The following is a 23,303-nucleotide window of genomic DNA, read 5'->3' as shown; positions in this document are numbered from 1 at the left end:
TTTAGCAAAATGCTTGAAGAATTTCTTTTATACAAATCACTTCATCCATAAATACTCCATGAATTCTTGTTACTGCTGTTCTTACTGTTTACTATTTTAGCTAACACATGGAGTGAGCAAGTATAGGCTTCATTCGGAACCCTGGTTTTAATACAGTTCTTTAAATTAATTGCTTGTTTATTTTACCAGCTGAATAAAAGAACTATACAAAAGCAGTCAGTTGACTAGAGGAGTAGTTGAAAGATTTCTTAAAGCTCCCTCCATCTTTTTATCTAGGCAATCCCTAGGTGTCACTGGCCCTCTAGTGGAAGGGATGCTCAGCTGGACCGAGGCAACTGCAGAATATTCTCTGGGAGTTGTTATCCAAGGGATTGCTTTTATTCAGGTAAACTTTATAGTTTGGATTAATTAGCTGGTTCTGACAACTTAGGTGATAGAATATTTGAATAGGTAAGGGGATATTTTAAAGTAAATAATCCTATTTGTAGAAGACCCACCTAGATTAGCCTATTCCTAATTAAATACTATTCATCTTTTAATTAAAGGATTAGTTGGGCTTTTTGTTGTTATTGTGGTGTTACAGTTGGTAGCAGTGGCCTGTTTATTTTTTTGTTTGCTTCTTTTTGTTTTTCAGGTTTAAAAAAAAACTACTTCATACTTGATAATCATCCTTCATAACTAAGGCACCTCAAGCCCCCCTATTCTTTTATTTTCACCCAGTTTTTTAAAATAAAATTTCAATATTTTTCTTTTTTTAAGTAATTTTGAATATTCATTCATACATTCTTGAAATTTTGGCAAACAGTGTTTAATTTCACTTTCATACTTAAAGAACTAGATAAGTGGAGAATATTAAATAGAATAGATATGTAGGTGTCTTACTACAGGAAAAATAAGATTTTAACTTAATGAAGGCTAAAGGAAGCATAGGTCTAGAATTAGGAATGCTATTTCATATTTCATATTTCCTTTAAATTGTTTTAGTCTGTTTACTTACATTTCTTGGCATTCTTTTTGTGGAAATAAAAAGGAGCTACAAGTTCATAACTTGAGTTTTACTTTTTTGTTGTTGTTACTGCTCTTACTCACTTTGGAAATTTTTGGGTGGGTGAATGAATTTAAGATGACAAAGAATGGCAGTATAACAGTATAGAAGTAGAAGTTGACTTTTCTTTTTCATTCCTGTTCTTATCTATAGACTTTTGTCATCACTGAAATTAAACTGAAAGTTCTGGAAATGTGGTATTATAGCAGGATGTTATATAGCAATAACAATTCCTAATGAAATATTTAAAGAATATGAAATAACTGATAAACTTCATGATATCCTCTGATCCAGCAGATGCTGAAATACCTACTTTTTGATTTGCTCTCTAATATAAGTCAAAATGCAAGTAAAAATAGAATCTGTATGAGTAAATAAAATTTTTATTGTGCCTTGAATGTGAAATTAAAATAAATAATATGTAATGATTTAGATTCTTCTAGTAATTGACTGCCCAACATAAAAACTGTATTAATGAACTAATAGTGCATTTAGTTTATTTTTATGGATGTACTTTAAAAGTTAGTAACTAAAATATTTTGCTTTTTCTTTTATTTTTAATGTGAATTTTTCTACTTACATTCAGGGTGAGTCAGCACTTGATTTGGCAAAGCAGAGAAAAAATGTCTGGATGATCAACCATTTGCAAGAGGCAAGGCAAGCAAAAGGATATGATAATCCATCTTTCCTTAGAAAGCTGAAAGCTGATAAGGTAAATTCAAGTCGGAAAATTTTCAAATATATAGTCTTTTTAAGTAAGATTCATCGGTATACTTTCTTAACATGAGTATTTACAGCCTTTAATTTTTACATTGCCAGTGTAATTTTTAAAATAGTGTTTCATTCAGTATAAAATGAAGGTAGATATCAAAGTATTCAGGGGTCCACCCATTTGTCTGATGGCCTGTTTGTGTTAAGAAGGGTATATATGAAATTGTTTTAATCTCTGTAGTCTACTAACATAAATTTTAGTTCATTGATTCAGCTGGCCTTTGCTGAGTAATAGACAAATAAAACTTTTCCTTGTTTAAGTGCATTTGTTAGTATGGTAATCAATTGTGAAAAATCTTAGTCTTAATACATACCTTTTTTTAACTCCTCACAACTCTACCTTGAATTAGTTTAAGCTTTTCATTCTTTTGTACTATATTGTAACTTTTTTTAATAAGAGGAAACATATTTTTCACTTTTCCTAGAAATCCAATATTAGACCTTTCATGTACCTTCAATTATAAACTATGTGACTTTTGGCTCAATTGCTTATTTGTAATTATGTGATTTCAAACTAAGAACTTTTTCTCAAAAAAGTCTGTGTTCCTTAAAAATTTCTCTTAAAAAAGGAAAAATTAGCTGACTGACAATTTCTTTGTATACCTAAGTAATTAACAAGATATTTGCTAACTTGTCAGTATCACTACTTGATGGCATTAAGCCTTGAGTATTATCTTATGTACGTCTCTTTCAGGTTGTTCCAGTGGTAAAACTGTTGGTTTAAAGTTAATATTGATCTGTCTGTTATCAGAGCAAAATGACAAGTTTTGGATAAAGGGAAGCATTTGAAAACATGACTCATTTACTTGTAGTTCAGACTTCCTTAATGAGCTGAAAAGTTTATTGTTGTATTACTTAGGCATCAGAAGAATTAGATTTAATGTTTACAAACTTGCCTATTTTTAATACCATAGTTGAGAATAATGAACAGTTTTTACAAATTACATTAACCCTTTCATTTCACTATTAAATATGATATAAAATGGTTTATTATTTATTTTCTTTGATGTCACCCTATCCTCTAGGATTTAGAGCAGTTTTGCTCAACAGAGTGAAAAATAGCTGATGTCTCATAATAACCAAGCTAATAATAAAAGTATCTTATATTACTTTGGGATGTCTCATAATCTATATGCTTTAATTTGTTTAGCGTAAATATTTTAAAGTTTTTAAAAAAATAATATCAGATGAAAATGACGTTGTAAATTCCAGATAGTCATTAACATTTAAAGCTACTTATAGCAATAGTGAACTACATATCAGGTTTATGTGTTTGGATATGATTTGTATTAATTTTTTATATTATATTTTATTGTTTATTCTGTTATAGTTGTGCAGTTTTTCCTCCTTTACATTCCTCTAACCAGCTCCCCTACTCCCTCAGGCAGTCCCCACACCATTGTCTGTGTCCATGGGTCATGCATATATTCTTTGGCTGTTTTATTCCCTATGCTGTATTTACATCCCCCATGTAACTACCAATTTATACTTCTTAATCCCCTGACCTTATTCACCCAGTCCCCCAGACCATCTCCCATCTGGCAGCCATCAAAATGTTTTGTGTATCTATAATTCTGTTTCTGTTCTGCTTATTTGTTTATATTGTTTTTTAGAATCATAGATGTATGATTGATAGATATATGTTTATTGCCATTTTTTATTCATATTTTTTTCTTCTCAAAGAAAACCCTTCAATATTTCATGTAATATTGATTTGGTGATGATGAACTCCTTTAGCTTTCTCTTGTCTGGAAATCTCTTTTTTTATATGTCCTTCGATTGTATAATGATTGCTGTGATGGATAGAGTAATTTTGGTTGTGGGTCCTTGCTTTTCATCACTTTCAATATTTGTTGCTGAAGCTTTCTGGCCTGCATAGTTTCTTTTGAGAGAGCAGCTAACAGTCTTATGGGAACTCCCTTGTAGGTAACTAACTGCTTTTCTCTTGCTGCTTTTAAGATTGGTTACTTTTAACCTTTGACATTTTAATTATGATGTGTCTTGAGGGGAGCTTCTTTGGGTTCATCTTGTTTGGACTCTGCATTTCCTGGACTTGTATGTCTATTTCCTTCACAAATGGAAGTTTTCTGTCATTATTTTTTCAGATAGGTTTCCAGTTTCTGGCTCCCGCTAACACCCCCTTGATGTGAATGTTGGTATGCATGAAGTTTTCCCAAAGGCTCCTTACACTGTCCTCATTTTTTTGGATTCTTTTTTCTTTTTGCTATTCTCATTGGTTGCTTTTTGCTTCCTTATTTCCAAATTGCTGATTTGATTCTTGGCATCATCCACTCTACTGTTGATTCCTTGTAAATTGTTCTTTATTTCAATTAGTGTATCCTTTGTTTCTGATTGGATTTTTTATGCTGTTGAGGTCCTTATGAAATCCTTGAGCATCTTTTTAACCAATGTTTTGAACTCTGCATGTAGTAGCTTGCTTGTATCCATTTTGTTTAGTTCTTTTTCGGGAGTTTTGTTCTGCTCTTTCAACTTGGGCATGTTTCTTTATTTCTTCATTTTGGCAGCCTCCCTGTGTTCATTTCTGTGTGTTAGTTAGAGCTGCTGCATCTTTTGAGGCTAGTAGAGAGGATACCTAATGTAGTTGGTATCCGATAGAGTCCAGTGACACAGCCTCCCCTATTATTCAATCTGGATACTCAGGGCGTACCCACTGTATGAGCTGTGTACACCTTCCTATTGTAATTGAGCCTTGATTGCTATTGGCACATTCAAGGTCAGCCACTGACTGTGTTCTATCCAGGGGTACAGAGCATAAGCTGCAATGTGATCTGCAGATGGCTGCTACTTGTCCCGGGTTTGGAGGTGTCCAGATGACGCCAAGTCTTGAACCAAGGCTGGCTGTTGCTAGGGCTGGGCCTGGGGCAACTTAGTGAGAGGTACAGGGCTTGCCAAAGCCAGATGCTGCTTGTTTGAAAGAATTTAGGAAGATCTGAAGTATAGGCCAAGACAAGCCTCTCGTATTGAAAAGCCAGTGGGAACAACTTGGGTGGGTCTGAAAGTTGGATAGAACAGGGCTTCAGGGAATCACTGGCATGGGACAAAGAGTGTGAGCCAGGTTGATGGAGTCTAAGATATGGTTCCCCAATCCTCCTGTGTTAGGGGAGGGCCCAGAAAAGGAACAGCGGACTCTGCCAGTATTTCTTTTTGTGAGAAAGCTCTTGCCTTATGTTGGACAATTCAGTTCCTCCCCATGTGTCTCTGAAGTCTTTCAATCTGCTGCCCCCATGCTGGAGCTCACAGGGAGTGAATCAAATAAGTCTTTGCATGGGCCTTTTAAGAAGAACTGTCAGGGATTCCAGCTGTTTCTGTCTTCCACCACCTCAGTTGCCACTGGTTTTTGCAGCCAGAAGTTATGGGAACCTTCATGGCCCTGGAACCCTGGGCTAGAGGGCCTGGTGTGGGGATGGGACCCCTCACTCCTCAGCTCTCCCTCCTGATATTTATCTGCCACACATGGGTGTGGGACCAGCACATTCTATGATTCCACCCCTCCTACCAGTTTCGATGTGGTTTCTTCTTTAATTCTGTAGTTGTTTTTTTCTTTAATTCTGTGGTTGTAGGACTTACATCCAGCTTGATTTTTGCTGGTTTTAAATGATGAGTGTTCTATAGTTTAGTTGTAATTTTGATGTGATTGTGTGAGGAGGTGAGCCATGTTTACCAATGCTGCCATATTGACCAGAAGTGCTGGGTATGATTTGGTTTAAAAAAAAAAAAAAGAGAGAGAATTTCATTGAAAAGTTTAACAGTTTTATTAACATTTGTATTTATCATTGTTAGTTCAGAACTTGAGTAGTCTAGTGTTTTTTGCATTGTTTTGTTTTTTTTGCATTGGTAGCTTTAAATATGTTACCTTTTAAAAAAGGTTACTACAGCCCTGGCTGGCGTAGCTCAGTGGATTGAGCGCGGGCTGGGAACCAAAGTGTCCCAGGTTCGATTCCCAGCCAGGGTGCATGCCTGGGTTGCAGGCCATAACCCCCAGCAACCGCACATTGATGTCTGTCTGTCTGTCTCTCTCTCTCTCTCTCTCCCCCTCCCTTCCTTCTCTAAAAATAAATAAATAAATCTTAAAAAAAAAAAGGTTACTACATAAAAATATATGTTGGTTAGGGGCTTTTTTGAATTAAGTACTCGTAATTATTTAGACTGTTCTCTTTCCACCTGAATTAGAGAAATTTAAATCATGAACCTGATTTGGTAATCTGTGAAGTATGTTCTTATTTAAAACTAAATAAGAAAACAGTAACACTTAGGGCTCAATAGTTTATACTTAAGAGTATGTCATCACAAAAAGAAAATTTTGGACAGTAGTAATAGACAATTGGATATGGAAGGAATCTTGATTTTAGAAAACTATTTTAGAAGCTCTTGGATTTTTTAAGATGAAAAGATTTTATACATGGAGATTTATGGTTAAATAAGTGTTACTTTGCTTAATAAGTAATTAGATGGGAATCTCTAAATTAGTATTTCTCCACATTAAAAAATCCATTACCCCTTTCATTAACAGTGGTAATCTCACATATCTTCCTCTTTAATTTTGTTTATTGATTATGTGAAAAGAAATCTGGGAAGATGGAGTGGTGTGTACCTTTCATTTTTCCTCTCTGCTAAGTACAACTAAAACACCTGGACATTATTTACAAAACAAACGTAAGAAGACTGTGGAAGATGGAGGGAATGTAACAGAGTAGCTAGGGAACTCGGGACCCAGAGAATGATATGGTGTTGAGTGCCCTATGGTTTTGTTTTTGTTTTTTGGAGTTTTTTTGTACCTTACATATCCCAGAAGAGGAGCTAACATGGCTAATAATGTAGAATCACAAATGGGTACAGATAAAAAAAGCTGCAACAAAAAATCTGCACTCTAGTAAAAAAGACCACAAAAGAGGCAGTTTAGCAAAATAGAAACTTTTAGAAGTTTCTACTAAAGCCAAACACTACAGAAAAAACTGTGGCCCAACCCTGATTCACACTAGCAACGACCTAGACTTCTACCTTTAGCAGGCTGTAATGAGGTGCTCCAACTTCTCTTTAGGGGTGGTGTCAGGAAAGGCTGCATAGAGAGTTGGGACTTCATTCACACTGGCTGTTAATGAAGTCCCATCCTCTGCTATATCAGTGGAGACCACATAGGAAACAGTAATGAGGCATTGCTCTCAGGTCCAGAGACATCAGTAGAGGTACAGTGGAAAGCTAGAAGTCCCAGTTTTGCTCAGTGGGAATTAGGAGCCCTGTCCTTAGGTGTTAGTGGAGGCCATGTAGGAATCCTGGATTTGCACCCCATCTATCAGAAGTAAGAAAGAGCCTCACTCACTCCCAAGCTACACAGAAGAATCCATCTAAAAGAAAAGGTTTAACTAAGATCCAGTGTCTCATAATACCCAGAATGGTCAGGTTTCAAGCAAAAATCACCTATCGTGCTAAGAACCTAGAACATCTGGAACAATCAAAAGAGAATCAACAGGTGCCAATAATATAAGAGCTGTTAGAATTACCTGATAAAAGATTTTAAAACAGTCATAAAAAATCTTCACTGAGTAATTACGAGCATGCTTGAAACAAATGAAAAATAGAGTCAGCAATGAAATAAAAATACAGAAATAGAATAATGAAGAAAAACCAAATCAGAATTTTAAAATGAAAACTACAATAGCCAAAAGAAATTATTGGATGGACTTGACAACAGAATATAGAAGACAAAGGAAAGAATCAATGACCTTGAAGATAGAACAATACAAATTATTCATTTTGAACAACAAAAGGAAATAAACTGTTAAGAAAAAACTGTTACAACCTCAGAGATCTGTGGTTATAACAGAATACCTAACATTAATATGATTGGAATCCCAGAAAAGGAGAAAAAAGTGAAGCTGAAAAAGCTCTCAAAGATATAGTAGCCAAAAAATTCTCCAAATTTACTAAAAGACGAAACTACAGATTAAAAAATAGAATTAATCCTAAACATAATAGACTCAAAGAAATCCTCACTGAACATACCATAGTCAGACTTCTGGAAAAAATAAAAATCTTGAAATCCCTTTACCAATAGGGTTTAAAACAATTCAAATGGCTAGAAGATAGAGAGAAATCATAGACCCCAGAAGGAACTGGCACATTTTTTCCAAGTGCTGAATGGAAAGAACTAGCCACCCATCATCCCATTCCAGTGGACAGCATCTTTCAGAAATGAAGGAGAAGTCAACACATTCTCAGATAAAGGAGAATTAAGACAATTTGTCATCAGGAGACCTATCCTAACAGAATGGCTAAGAGAAGTTTTCTAAACGAAAGAAATGATAAAAGCAAGAATCTTGGAACACATAATTATTGTAGACAAAACTATGGGTAAATACAGTAGACTCTCCTTCTCTTAAATCTTCCAAATTTTGCTTGACAGTTGAGGCAAAAATTATGATGCTGCCTGATATGGCTCTAGTTTATGTAGAGAATATATTTCAGATAATTTATAATATAAATAAAGGAGGATAGAGGGACATAAAGGGGAGTAAGCTTTCCAGACTTCACTTGAACTGGTAAAATGAAAAAACTTATCACACCAGTACACTGTGATAAGTTATGTTTATATAATATAATATTTTGAGTAATCATTAAATAAACCCTACTTAGCAACACTATAGGTAAATGAAATAGAACTCTAGAAAGCTTTCTGGTAACCCACAAGATGGCAGGAAAAAGAAAACAAACAAAAAACAGAGCAGACAGAAAACAAAAAATAAAATTATAGACTTAAACCCTAACATATTAGTAATTATGTTAAGTGTAAATTATATAAATATATGAAGTAAAAGACAGATATTGGCAGTGTGGATTATAAAGTGTGACCCTGCTATATGCTCTCTATAAGAAACTCACCTCACATATAAGAATATTATTAAGTTTCTTATATATGGAAATAACAGCATGGGAACAATATGTATCCCTGATACCAAAACCAGCCAGAGACACTACATAAAAGAAAACTGTAGACCAATGTCCCTCATAAATATATACTCAAAACTTTTAAACAAAGTATTAACAAATAAAGTCAGCACTATATAAGAGGAATTATGTACCATGACCAAATGGGGTTTATTCCAGGGATGCAAGGCCCACTTAATATTCAAAACTTATTTAATGTAACCTACCATATTAACAGATTAAAAATGAAAAATGTAATGATTGTATCAATCAAAAAGCATTTACTAAAAATCAATATCTATTCATGATAAAAGTCTGAGAAAAATAGGAATAGAGAAGAATTTCCTGAACTTTATAAAGAACGTGTGTAAAACCTTCAACTCATATTGTATGTAATGGTAAAAGACTGAGTGCCCCCAAGCACTTTACCCCCCAGGGGGTAAAAAGACTTTACCTCCAAGATCGAGAACAAAGCAAAGATATCCCTCTTACTGCTCTTATTCAACATAGTATTGAAATTTCTAGCTGGCGATAGAAAGGAAATTAAAAGGCATATAAACCAGAAAAGAAGAAACAATAAAATTGTCCCTATTTGTGGTTGACATTGACTGTCTACATAGAAAATACCAAGGAGTCTGTGAAATAAACTTGTAGAACTAATAAATGAATTAAGCAAGGTCATGGGATATAAGGTAAATATATTTAAAATCTATTTTATTTCTATATATTTGGAATAACCATGTGGGCATTGAAGTTAAAAAATAAAGTACTACTTAGATTTGCTAAAGAAACCTCAAAATTTAAATACTTAAGTGTTAAACCAGACATGTAAAGTACTTTTAAAAAACTTTTTATTTATTTATTTTTAGAGAGAGGTGAAAGGAGGGAGAAAGAGAAGGAAAGAAACATTGATGAGCAAGAGAAACCAAAAGGTTGCCTTTCTCATGCCCCTAACAGGAGACCTGGCCCACAGCCCAGGCATCTGCCCTGACTGGGAATTGAACCTGTGACCCTTTGCTTTGCAGGATGATGCCCAATCCACTGAACCATACCAGTCAGGGTCACGTAAAGTACTTATGTACTGAAAATTTTAAAATGCCAATGCAAGGAGTCAAGGATGGTATAAATAAATGGAAAGACATACTGTGTTCATGAATTGGAAGACTCATAGTAAATGTCAGTTTTCCCAAAACTGATGTACTGATTCAATGCAATTAAATAAAAATCCCAGCAATATTTTGTTATAGTCAATATATAGGTTGACTATATTCCTCCTTTGTTGCTGAAGGAATAAACTGAGATCAATAGAACAGAATAGAGTCCAGAAATAGAACCACCAAGATATGCTCACTGGTTTGAAAGAAGTGAAAAGCAATTCAACTGAGGAAAGAACCTTTTCAACAGATAATGCTGAAGCTTATGGACACACATATGCAAAAAATAAAAATTAAACCTTACTCAAATCTCACACTATATAAAAAGTAAAATAGTTCACAGACTTACATGTAGAACATAAAACTATAAAAGTTTTAAACAGAAAAATCATCAGACTATAGGGGTAGGCAAAGAGTTAGACTTGACACGAAAAGCATGATTCATTAAAGTAAAAATTGATCAGTTGGACTTTGAAATTTAAAAACTGTAGTTCCATGAAACACCCATTTTTTAGGATGAAAAGACAGACTTCAGAGTGGGAGAAAGTATTTGCAAGACACATATCCAATAAGGAACTAGTTTTCAGAATATATAAAGAAATTTCAAAACTCAAAAGTAAATATCAATCAAAGTAGAAAATAGGCTAAAGACATGAAGAGATATTTTACCAAAGAAGATATAAAAATGGCAGATAAGTACATGAAAAGATGTTCAACATCATTAGTCATTGGGGAAATGGACATTAAAACCACACCAACTTACTTTCATACACCTAAAAAGTTGTGAATTGAAATGCTGGTGAGGATGCAGAGAGACCAGACTCCTCACACATTGCTGGAGGAAATGTAAAGTAGTGCAGCACTCTGGAGAACAGTTTGGCAGTTGTTTTTATAACTTAATATGCAATTATCCTACAATCCAGAAACTTCACTCTTAATTATTTATCCCAAAGAAATGAAAACTTATGTTCAGAGAGAAACCTGAATGTGAATGTTTATAGCAGCTTTATTCATAATAGCCACAAACCGGAAGTAACCCCAACGTTCCTTCGTGGGTAAACTAGTATTAATACATTCATGCCATGGAATATTCCTCAGCAATAAAAAGAAATGAACTAATAGTACATGGCAATAACCTGGATGAATTTCCAGAGAACTATGTTGAGTAAAAAAGACAATCCTATAAGGTTATATATTGTAATATTTCATTTAATAGTGAAATATTGCAAAATGACAGAATTACAGAAATGTAGAAAAGATTAGTGGTTGCCCAAGGTTAATTATGGGGTGAGGGTAGAGGGTTTGAGTGAGGTTGTTATAAAAAGACAACAGGAGGAATCCTTAGAGCGATGGAAATACTCTATATCTTAGCTGTATCGATGTCAATATCCTGGTTGTGGTGTTGTATTGCAGTTTTGCTAGATGTTAGTAATTGAGGGAACCTGGTTAAAAGGTACTTGGGACCTGTCCATGTTAGTTATAACTGCATGTGAATCTACAGTTGTTTAACTAAAAAATAGATTACTGAATTGTAGAAGCTAGGTGATGAACATACAGGTATTTAGTATAAAATTCTTTGAGATTTACTCTATATTTGAAAATTTCCATAAAAATATGAGAAAAAAATTTATAAAAGCATATCACCATTTATACCTTTATAATATTATAATGTGCACGTTAAATGACAGTTTGAAAACAAATCTAGAAATCCCATGCATAGGTATTTAACCAAGTGAAACAAACTTTTGTTACATAGAAACTTGTATGTAAATGTTTATAGTGACTTCTATTCACAGTCATCAAAACTGGAAACAACCCTAATCCCTTAGCTGAGGAATGGATTTAAAAAAAAAAACCTGTGATAAATCCTATAGTGGAATACTACTCAGCATTAAAAAAGAACTACTGATACATGACAACATGGGAGAATGTCAAAAATATTCTTGAAATGAAAGAAGCCAGACTTACATGATTGTATTCAGTATTATTCTGTTTATATGACCTTCCTGCAAAGAAAAAGGTGTAGGGACAGAAATCAGGTTAGTATGTGCCAGGAGCTTCAACTGGGGCCAGGGGTATTTACCAACTGGATAGAACAGTTCTGTGTCTGATTTTCTTGCTAGTTACTCAACTGTGTATGTTAATCAAAACTCAGAGAACTATGCAGAAAAGATGAATTTACTATATGTAAATTATATCTTGTTTTTTAATTATGAAGAAATGTGGTCCTTGCTGAGGGAAAACAAGTATATTGGCTGAAAAGCCAGATTACAAAGAATTGTAGAAAAGACTCTTTCAAATCCTACCTAATACCCTGACTTACACATTCTTTCTTTCAGTTTTAAATCCTCTCTAATGTCTTGATTTAAATTCACAAATACAAATACTAGAGATGAAAAACAGATTGGAAGGCTTACTTATTTTACTGCAGCATAAAATTAAATTCTGGAATTTGATGTGTTTAATTATTCTGAATTAAAATTACACATTTAGTTCAGAAATGAATTACGGTGGTTGAATTGGGAAAGACATGGCCACTTACATGAAAAAGTATATAGTTTTTCACCTAAGGTAACTTGAGAAACTCAATAGAGGCATATAAGTTTGTAAAGGGCTGTTATGGGGAAGAGGTAATAGACTTTGTGTTGCTCCAAAGATAAAATTGTGGTAGATGTTATAAGGAAGTAGAAGTAGAGAGGTTTTATACTTGGAATAGACTTGCTAACAGCCAGACCTGTATAAAAATGAAAGTTACAACTATCTCTGGAGTACTAAGCATTCTACTTTGATATGTTTTCAGAGGCGCATAATCTCCATTCTACCCTGTAGATTGTTTGATTTTATTATCTATGTTTCATTTTAAAGTTTCGATATACTGTTTATATGTATCATTCAAAATGTCTTCTCCAGGCTAAGCATCCTCAGTTTCTTTGTCTAATGTAGTTCTTAGACCATCAATTATTCTGATTGTCCTATCTCTAGTTACCACTGCCCCTGGTAAAATGGGGTGGTATTTTTCATGAACTGTTTTCTAGCCTGTCTACGTGTTAGCAGCTGGTACTGCTCTCATCTTTATCTATCTAGACACACTCCTATAACTTCTATTCTCATTTTTCATAATTTTAACAAAGTACTTTTAAATTACGGGGTTTTTTTTTTTGTCTGTTTCCAGAAGACAGAGTCTAGCACCTTGAATAATACCTATTGTACATATAGTAAGCATATTTGGATGAATGAATTTCACTCTGCCGCATGTTTTCACAAAGACAATAATGGTTCACATTGAAATTACTTCAAACATGCAAAACTTTCTGACTAATTGTTTTTTTCTGTACAGGACTTCCGACAGAAAGTAATGCTAGGAACTCCTTTCCTAGTTATTTGGTTGGTTGGATTTATAGCAGACCTAAATATTGATTCTTGGCTCATTAAAGGGCTAATGTATGGTGGTGTTTGGGCTACAGTACAGTTTCTTTCAAAGTAAGTGACATTTGTAACTATTTTTAACTAAACGTGAAACATTATAATTGGGATCCTGCTATATAAAAAATTACTGTTTTATATGTTCAGAACACTCTATGTTACATGTTTGATTTTCATTCAATGTTAAAGAATTTTGGCAAATTTATATGTGAGATATTTAAGAATTTTAACATTGTTAAACTGATTCTAAAGGTGCTTTCAGTGACAGTCTAGTATTAATTTTTAAGGCTAAAATATAGTTTTAAAACATTTCAGTAAAAGTGGACTTGGGTTTATTGAACTCTAAATGTAATCTATATATTGTTTAATTTTAGGTAATTACAATACTTGAGTTACTTTGTTTACCTTTCCATAGGAATTCTTTTTTCTTTGGTTACAGGCAGTATGCAGGAAAGAGGTTTGATTTTAGTAGCAAGGTAGAGTGTAAGCATATGAAGTAAACTCAGTTTTTTTAGATTAGTATTTTCTTCTCCCTTTTTTCTTTAAACATTGTGATCATTTCTCTTTTTTTCTGTCCTTAGATCCCATTACCTTAATGTTGCCCAGATCCCATTTCCTTGATGTTGCCCATCTAGCAAACCTAGGCAGGTGTCTGTGATCCAGAACATGTCACTTAACATCCATTCATTTCTTTAGTACTTTGTTTTTTTACTTCAGTTTCAAGCAAGAGTTCTGCAAATAATTTACACAGAGATGAGAATGACCAGCAGTGTATTAATGTGTTAATTCTTAGGAAGGGGCTTAAGTCTAGGTCATTAATCTAATTTAAGTGTTCCTAGGAGCTTTGAGGGCTGTTATAAACAGGAATTCACCAAGATTTTCTAAGTTGCTTACATGGATGGTTGATCCTGCTTAACTTTGATGAAATTTATTAATAATATAATTAATATATTAATAATATAATAAATAATTAACTTGGTTTTCCTGAATTCTAAATGCTGTAAATTTTCCTGAATTCTAAATGTGAGTTCCACTAAATTAGCAGTTCATTTTACTTGAAAAGATGTGATGAAGACTTAATAGCAGCATGTAGGTTAGGAGAAATAATGATGATGTATAGAGAACAACTTGAAAATTGCTTTATACTTATTTGTCAAAATTATAACATGTCATCAGTGAATAATATGCTGAATGATAGCATTACTACAGTTGAATTTTTGACTAAGAGCATAAGAGTTTACTGAAATTTTGACATTGAAAAATAGTAGAATATAATTTTAACTCTTGGTAAATTAAATAAGGAGCTTCAAAATCTCACTGAGTCGTCAGCTGTGAACTCATTTATTGTTGGTTACTATGAAAACAGCCTTGGTATTTAAGCATCCTGGACTTCTAGAGTTTGGTTAAACCAGAGTTTATCATGCAAAACATGTAATTTTTATTTAGATATGTAAATACTCATTTTCATAATGAAATATATAACTCAAATTTTATAAAACTTATGTTTTACAGGTCCTTTTTTAAAGTTGTAGAATGTTCATTTTATTGCTCCATAACATTCCATGCATAAATATACAGTTTATTTACCCATTATACTGCTAATAGGCACTTAGGAAGTTTTCCTTTTTTAGTAACTTTTTTTTCTTTTCTATTTTTTCTTAAAAATTATTTTTTCACATTTTTTTATTGTTGTTACAGGTCCTTTTTTGATCATTCAATGCACAGTGCATTGCCCCTTGGAATATATTTGGCAACCAAATTCTGGATGTATGTGACGTGGTTTTTCTGGTTTTGGAATGATATCCTTTGGTTATAAAAGTCTTATATAAGCAATTTTTATTTGTTTTTTAAATAAGTGTTTCATAATAATTTAACATTAACACTGAACTACTCACCATTAGCAACAGTAAAACAATATTTCTAGAGAAATAAGTATGAATGGTATTTCTAGAACAATAAATATGTAGTAAATATTTTTAAAATGTTACATATTGACTAGGTTGCCTTTGAAAACTACTTTTAATAATACCAATAATAATAATAGCTACTGTTTATTGTGTATTTAAAGGTCGTTTTCTTAAATACTTTGTATCACTTAATATGCATCTTGTATGTTAGTGTTATCTCCATTTTATAAATGAGAAAATTTAGGTTTAAATAGGTTAGAATATTATCCTTGTCCAAGGCCACCCAACTAGTCTCAGGTATAGGTGGAATAAAAACACATGCTTACCAGATTCTATAACACATATTCTAAACCTTGCTTTTAAACTGTGGTTTTTATGTTTTAGTATCAAACTATTTTCTCTAAATATTTTCTTAATTTCATAACATTATTTTGCTATGGTAGCTAACAGTTAATTTTCTCTTGTGCTTCATTAGAAGCATGTAATGCCAAATCTTCAAATGTTTGCTAATGTCAATAAATTATTTCAATGTAGTATACTTTTAAGAAGTAATATAATTTCAAATCGTAGATGTTTGTGTATGTGTGGATGTCAAAAAAGTTAAGGTCAGTGTCAACTTCTGATATTTTTGCATAGGAAAAGTCCAGTCAGGAGATTGTTATAATAAAAGTACATTTCTCATAAATGTACGTTTTGTTAATAAGTCATTTTAAAAATATTTCCATAAAGTATATAAATATGTTTTACATAGATTAAGTTTTTGGTGACTTAAATGATTGTAATTAATACCTGGTTTCATTTCACAGCCTTGCATGTTTTAATACTGTATTCTTTTTGTTCAGTTGTCCTGTATTTTAGTTGTAAAACAAAACATGCTTATTTTATTTCTGAGAGTAAGGCACAATTGTAGCTACATTGTAATTGTTATATTTTTATAGTGTATATGATTGTTTTCAGAAACTATAGTACTTTTAAAATATTTCCTCAGGCCCTGGCTGGGTGGCTCAGTTGGTTGGACCATCATCCCATACACCAAAAGGTTGCTGGTTTGATTGCCTGACAGAGCACATAGCTAGTTTGTGGGTTCAGTCTCCTGGTCAGGGCATGTATGAGAGGCAACCAGTCGATGTTTCTCTCTCACATTGATGTTTCTTTTTTCTCTCTCTCTTCCTCCCCCTCTAAAACTAATAAATACATCCTCAGGTGAAGATTTAAAAAATATTTAAAATACTTAGCTTAATTTAGTGAAATTTTTCCATGTGACAGTTTTTACTAGCTCATTCTGTCCTTGAATTATACTCTGACATAAAAATTGTTCTTAAAGGATTTATTATTAAACCTTAGATTTGTCTTACTGCGATATTTAGTATGAGTAAAACAGATTTGCTTATTTTCATTACCTCATCTATTTTAAATTTCTAAAGAAAGCACTGACCTCTGAAATGACTTCAGTATTCCAGACATATTTTCTAACTTTATTTCCTAAATTGGACAGTAAATTTTATGTTCAAGAAAAATATTAGATTTCCATCTTAAAATAATTTTAGACTGTTGCTAAATCCTTAATCTGTTATGCATGTAAGTGGAGAAAAACAGGAAAATTAGTGAATTACCAAATAATGAAAACTTTATGTCAGACTTTCTTATTTAGTATAATTTGAATTTATTTTCTTTATTTTGGTACAGGAAAAAAATAGCTTTGCAAATTACCACAGCTTGGGAGTTGGAAATGTGAGAGGTAGATTTTGAAGGGAAGGCTAGAGCAATCAAGTCTATTTCATTGCCCTATTTGAATAATACAATTCATTTTTTAAATGCACAGAATAAATTATACATGTTAGTTTTTCAAATAAAAATTGTAGCATGAGAATACTAAGTTTTCTGCTTGTTTATAAAAGAGGGTTGATCATAGTATTGTCTCAGAGAATTCTTGAAAAGATGAATGTAATATAAAGATATACCTGTCGTATAAGAAGTGTTAAGTAAGTCCATGCTGTTATTTATATGTGACTTTTTAAGTTTGTACCCCAGTGGGCTTTAAATGTACATTTACATATTTGAATGTGTATGTGTATATCTTACTGATGGAGTGTGGAATGAATCACAAATAACTTTAAATTCTGATTATTTAAAAAACCCTTTATACTTCTCTATATTGTAAAAGAACCATATCTCTAGATCCTATATGAGTTTAGAGCTATATATTTTGTTTTCTAGTATTAAATTTCTGAGGCCAGAGAGAGAAGCTCAAAAAACCTGAAGGAAGGTAATAGTGAGGAGCCCAGATTAATTTGTAGTGGACACACAAATATTTAGGTTTAGACAGGAAAGAGCCATGAAGTTCATGGAACAGGGAATGATTACGGTACAGAGATAAAATAGCAGCAACTGTCAGGGACTACCTCTTTTGCTGACCCCGGTCTCCCCCACTGTTGCTTCTGTTACTTTTGTTATACTACTAAGGGCTATGTATGTAATTAAAGCTGATGAGACTAGCTTTGAAAAAGAGAATTCCAGTCAATTTTCATTATTCATGGTAGTTACATTCCACAAAGTCACTCCAAATACCAATTGCTGCTAGGGGAAAAAGAGGGTTAGCTTCCTCTAAGCCTCTAGTGAGCCAGTCACTACATAAGCTTGTTTTACATGTGTTTCTGTTTAAACATCAAATTTAATATTTATTTTTGATTCGTTAACACTGACATCAAGGGGGAAGGGTTTTCAGAAACAACCAAAAAAGGACACATGGACAAAACCAAGGCGGTTGGTGGGATCAGGGGAGGGAGGTGGGGATGGTTGGGGTGGGGTGAGTGAAAAAGAAAAGAAAGAAAAACAAAATGTGCAATGCTGTTTTCTAACTGATGGGTAAGTTGAGGTTCACAGAAGTTGTGTGTCTTGCTCAAGGTCCCATAGGTAGGTGATTGTCAAGTCTGGTATAGAACCTAGCCTTTTGAACTGCTACCGTGTGTCTTCCAATGTCTTTATACCCTAAACATAATTTTAGGTTAGTAAACCTTCCTGTAAAGCAATTTGCCAACCTCTAGAAAGAATTTTAAAAATATTCTTTGCTCTCATAATCACTCATAAGTAGGTAATCAGGGAGAAAATAAAAAAGATTTATTTACTAGGATGTTTATCATAGTACTATTATAATAGAGAAAAATGGTAACAACCTAAATATCCAGCCTTAATTCAAGGATAGTTTTATCAGTTACACTACATATGGCATGGGATAAAATAGCCATTAAAAATGCTTTTTAAAGACTTAATAATATGGGCTGATACTTAAGATATAAGTGAAAAAATACTAAATGTTATTTACAGAGTGATTCTAGTTTTAAAATACACAATTTATATGAACTAGAAGTGAGTACATGTAAAATTTTAGCAGTGATTATCTCTGGGTGTTAATTTCATGAGTGATTTTATCTTGTTTCTTGTCATTTATGTATTTGAAAATTGTGTTGACTGTGCTTCTTTTATAATAATCTAAAATTCACTGTCACAGCCAGTACAGTGAACAGTGGTTAGAACTACTTTTAAAATATTGACAATAGGTTATTAGAAATCCTTTATGTCTAAAAATAAATTATTTTCAGTTAGTTTTTGAGGTCAATGAAGTTTTTGAACTCAAGATAGATACAAAAAACTCTAGAGTCTGGGATGATTACACATATAAAACTGAAGAGAGTGCAAAATTATCATTTTCACCATTCTCTTCTATGCATTTTCCTCTTAAGCATTTTTTCTATAGTTTACTCTTAAAACTTCTTCAATTTTCTGTGTATCTTTCCTAGTTTCTTTCTAATACCTTTCCTAATACCTATTTTTAGGTTTCCAATCACGACCACCAATATTGCTATAAATATTCTCTTTTCTTTCTCTTTTTAAAGTATATTTTATTGATTATGCTATTACAGTTGTTCCATTTTTTCTCTTCTTTATCCCCCTTCACCCTGTACCCCCCTCCCTTCCAGCATTCCCCCACCCCTTAGTTCATGTCCACAGGTCATACATATAAGTTCTTTTGCTCCTCCATTTTCTATGCTATTCTTAACCTCCCCTTGTCTATTTTTTACCTGCTAATTGTGCTTATTTTTCCCTGTATTTTTCCCTATTTTTCCCCCTTCCTGTCCCCCCAATAACCCTCCATGTAATCTCCATTTCTGTGATTCTGTTCCTATCCTAGTTGTTTGCTTAGTTTGTTTTTATTTTTGTTTAGGTTCAGTTGTTGATAGTTGTGAGTTTGTTGTCATTGTATTGTTGTAGTTTTGTGGGGGGGGGGGGGTTGGATAAAAACAATTTGTAGTTTTTATCTTCTTTTTCTCAGACCCATTAACATTTCATATAATAAGAGTTTAATGATGATGAACTCCTTTAACTTGACCTTATCTGGGAAGTACTTTATATGCCCTTCCATTCTAAATGACAGCTTTGCTAGATAGAGTCATCTTGGATTTAGGTCCTTGCCTTTCATGATTTGGAATACTTCTTTCCAGCCCTTTCTTGCCTGTAAGGTTTCTTCTGAGAAATCAGCTGATAGTCTTATGGGCACTCCTTTGTAGGTAACTCTCTCCTTTCCTCTTGCTGCTTTTAAGATTCTTTTGTAATCTTTAATCTTGGGTAATTTAATTTTGGTGTGTTTTAGTGTATTCTTCCTTGGGTCAGACTTTTTTGGGTCTCTCTGAGCTTCCTGGACTTGTATGCCTGTTTCCTTAACCAGATTGGGGAAGTTTTCTTTCACTGTTTTTTCAAATCAGTTTTCAGTTTTTCGTTCCTTCTATTCTCCTTCTGATACCCCTATGATTCAGATGTTGGAACATTAAAGTCGTCCCGGAGGTTCCTAAGCCTCTCCTCAGTATTTTGATTTCTTGTTTCTTCATTCTATTCCAGTTGAATGTTTATTTCTTCCTTTTGTTCCAAATCTTTTATTTGAGTCCTAGTTTCCTTCCCTTCACTGTTGGTTCCCTATATATTTTTCTTTATTTCATTTTGTATAGCCTTCACTTCTTCCTTTATTCTACATCCATACTCAGTCATTTCTGTGAGCCTCCTGATTACCAGTGTTTTGAACTCTGCATCTGCAATGAGGCTATCTTCTCATTGCTTAGTTGTTTTTCTGGAGTTTTGGTCTGTTCTTTTATTTGGGCCATATTTCTTTGTCTCAGTGCACCTGTGACGTTGTAAGGGCAGAGCCTTAGGTATTCATCAGGGCGGGGCAGCCCACTTGGCTGCGTTGTGGCATTGTATGCAGGGAAGGGGCCTGAGTGGTAACAATGCCTCTTACTCAGCTCGCACCCCACTTTCAGCACTTCCCCCGCTACCCACAAGTGAATTGCTCCCTTCTGGTGCTGATTCCCAGGTGGGTGGGTTTTTGTACATTCTAGGATCATGTGGGTCCCTCCAACAGATCCTCCTATGAGACTGGCAGTTTCTCCTGCCACTGCAGTCTCCACAGGTTTTTACAGCCAGAGGTTTTTGAAGCTTTCTTTCCTGATGCCACAACCATGGGTTGCATGATCTGTCTCACTTCCCAGTTATTCCTCCTGGTTTACCGAATGCAAATGTGGGACCACCAGTCCTTCAGCCGTCCTCTTGCTGCCTGTCCTCTCCCCCCCGCTGTCCATCTCCATCCCTCCTACCGGTCTGGATGAATGTTTCTTCTTTAACTCCTTGGTTGTTGAACTTCCATGCAGTTCAATTTTCTGGCTGTTCTGGTTATTTTTTCTTTTTAAATTTGTTATTGTCCTTCTTTTGGTTGTGCAAGGAGGCAAAGTGTATCTACCTACCCTCCATCTTGGCTGGAAGAAGCCTATAAATATTTTTGTATATATATTTTTTGTTTACATGTACAAAACTTCTCTCAACTCATTAAAGGTGATCTTTTATGTAAGTTCTTATCATGTGTACTTGACTACAGTGTATAATGAATGATGTGAGGGGAGAGTGTGGTATCTTCTTTTTTGCTTGTTAAAGAAGTTATTGCTCCAACATGCCCTACCCTCATTCAGTTGCAGTATCAACCTGGATGTTACTGGTGTACCAGTGGCCACCTTCTCCATAGGTCCTCACATGGCAGGCAGACAGAAGGGGGATCTTTCTCTTTCTTTCTCTTACATGGCCACATTTTTGTCACATTAGGGTCTCACCTTTATGACCTCATTTAAACTTAATTACTGATGCGGACCCCGGCTCGTGAGGTCCGCATCATTATGGATGAAATATGAGACAAATTCACACGGATTACAGAGTCCTGTGGAGGAAAAGGGACAGCATGGCTTTTTTCTCAAGGGGAGCAAAAGCCTTGGCCCTGGCTCCAATGAGCTTTTATTGTCTTACTGGGCACCTTACAAGAAGGTCCTCATTAACTATGCACCGGCTCACTTTAGGTGATTACCTTATACAGAAAACAAAGGAGAGGATGCTGGTAATCGCATCACAGAAGAGGGATATTTGCAAATGAAAAGGCAAAAGTAGCTGAACAGGTTACATTCATCTTTGGAAGGTTTAGCATGGTTTTTAGGAAATTGCATTAAATGTCCTCAATTCAGGGTGAGGGTGTTTTAGCAAAAAGCAAGACTCATAGCGGCCTAGGTACATGGCAGGCCTGATTCCCCATGGGAAAACCTATCTGTGGGCATGGGTCCTGTGCATCTCCCAGCGGGAGCTGGGCCTGCACCACGCAGAGCAGCCTCCTAAAGACTTTACCATAATCGTCTTCTGTTTTGAACTACTCTTTGCCCTTTATGACATAGTTTGGCTTGTCCCCTTTATGTAGTTCTGGTATTTTGTGGGGCAGATGGTTTGATTTGCTGGTTTTGGTTCATTATGTTGGGTATTGTAGAAAGTTGGAGCTGCAGTTCACAGCAGGCATTCAAATAACATTCAAGTAGATTAAAGAGTTAAAGATAAAAAAAGATTCTGTAAACATTTATGACAAATATTTATCTCTAATTGGAAGACTAGCATAAAAATGTAAGTAAAATAATGCTTCCTTTGCCTCTAAAATTGGCAACATTTTTTTTTCTTTACTCAATGCTATGCAGACAGTAATCAAACCTTCCATGTTGCTCATGGCGTTATAAATTGGTTTATCTTTCTGGAAATACATGACAGTGTACAATATATATCAAGTTTTAAAAATGTTCAACCGGAAGATACTGTTTTTGTAATATTTAATAGCCTAGGACATTCCACTGAGCACTTTGTGGAGGCAGAATAGCATAGATAACAAGAGCCTGGTATTTAATACCCGCTCTATCTCTGACTCACTCTGTAACCTTAGACTCCTTAATTAACCTCTGCCTCAGTTTTGTCATCTATAAAGTGAAGATAGCAGGATTTATCATAGAGTGCTTATGTTGCTTAAATGGGACATAGTTGGTGATTGTGTGATTTTTATTTTATTAATGTTAATAAATACACTCTGATTCCAATTGTGATAAAAAATGCACAGTGCAAAAAATAAAAGAAGTTATCTCTGGATTGTAGGATTATTGTTTTTGTGTTTATACTTTCTAGTGTTTTCTGATTTTCATCAAAAATAAAGGTTGTTTTAGCCCTGGCCAGTGTGGCTCAGTTGGATATAGCATTGTCCCATAACCAAAAGTTTGTGGGCTTAGTTCTCAGTTGGGGCACATGCGCAGGTTGTTAGTTTGGTCCACTGTCTGGGTGTGTACCGGAGGTAACCAGTTGATGCTTCTCTCTTTCATCAGTGTTTTTCTCACTCCCTTCCTCTCTAAAAGCAATGGAAAAATATCCTTACATGAGGATTTTTTAAAAAAAGTTTTAAACCTTTATGAAAAACTACCATAGCATTATAGAGAGTGGCTATTATAGTAAATTTTAAAAATTAGCTGGTCTGACCTATTGCTGAAGCTAAGTTCAAACTACCATTTGAAGAGCATTTTGAGTACCAGGGCTTTAAATTCTCCATCAGAAAGGTTGGCTATCCCCTCATCGCTTAGTTCTCTTTCTGAAGTTTTGCTCTGTTCTTTCATTTGGGCCATATTTCTTTGTCTTGGTGCACATGTTAACCTGTAAGGGGATGAGGCCTTAGGT

General features: G+C 34.2%; 1 protein-coding gene across 2 annotated transcripts in view; it reads left to right on the top strand.

Annotated features, from left to right (window-relative positions):
* ZDHHC17 (zinc finger DHHC-type palmitoyltransferase 17) overlaps positions 1–23,303 on the top strand; it is a 101,414-nt gene that overhangs the window by 62,034 nt on the left and 16,077 nt on the right. For both annotated transcript variants that reach the window (XM_028531666.2, XM_036018650.1), the window contains exons 8-10: positions 1,632–1,757; positions 13,250–13,392; positions 15,034–15,134. In XM_028531666.2, the coding sequence (XP_028387467.1) occupies positions 1,632–1,757; positions 13,250–13,392; positions 15,034–15,134 (370 nt within the window). The remainder of the gene's footprint in view (positions 1–1,631; positions 1,758–13,249; positions 13,393–15,033; positions 15,135–23,303) is intronic.

The sequence above is a fragment of the Phyllostomus discolor genome, chromosome 2 (genome assembly GCF_004126475.2).
Source record: "Phyllostomus discolor isolate MPI-MPIP mPhyDis1 chromosome 2, mPhyDis1.pri.v3, whole genome shotgun sequence".
NCBI lineage: Eukaryota > Metazoa > Chordata > Mammalia > Chiroptera > Phyllostomidae > Phyllostomus > Phyllostomus discolor.
This window is presented reverse-complemented; position numbering and strand designations above follow the sequence as displayed.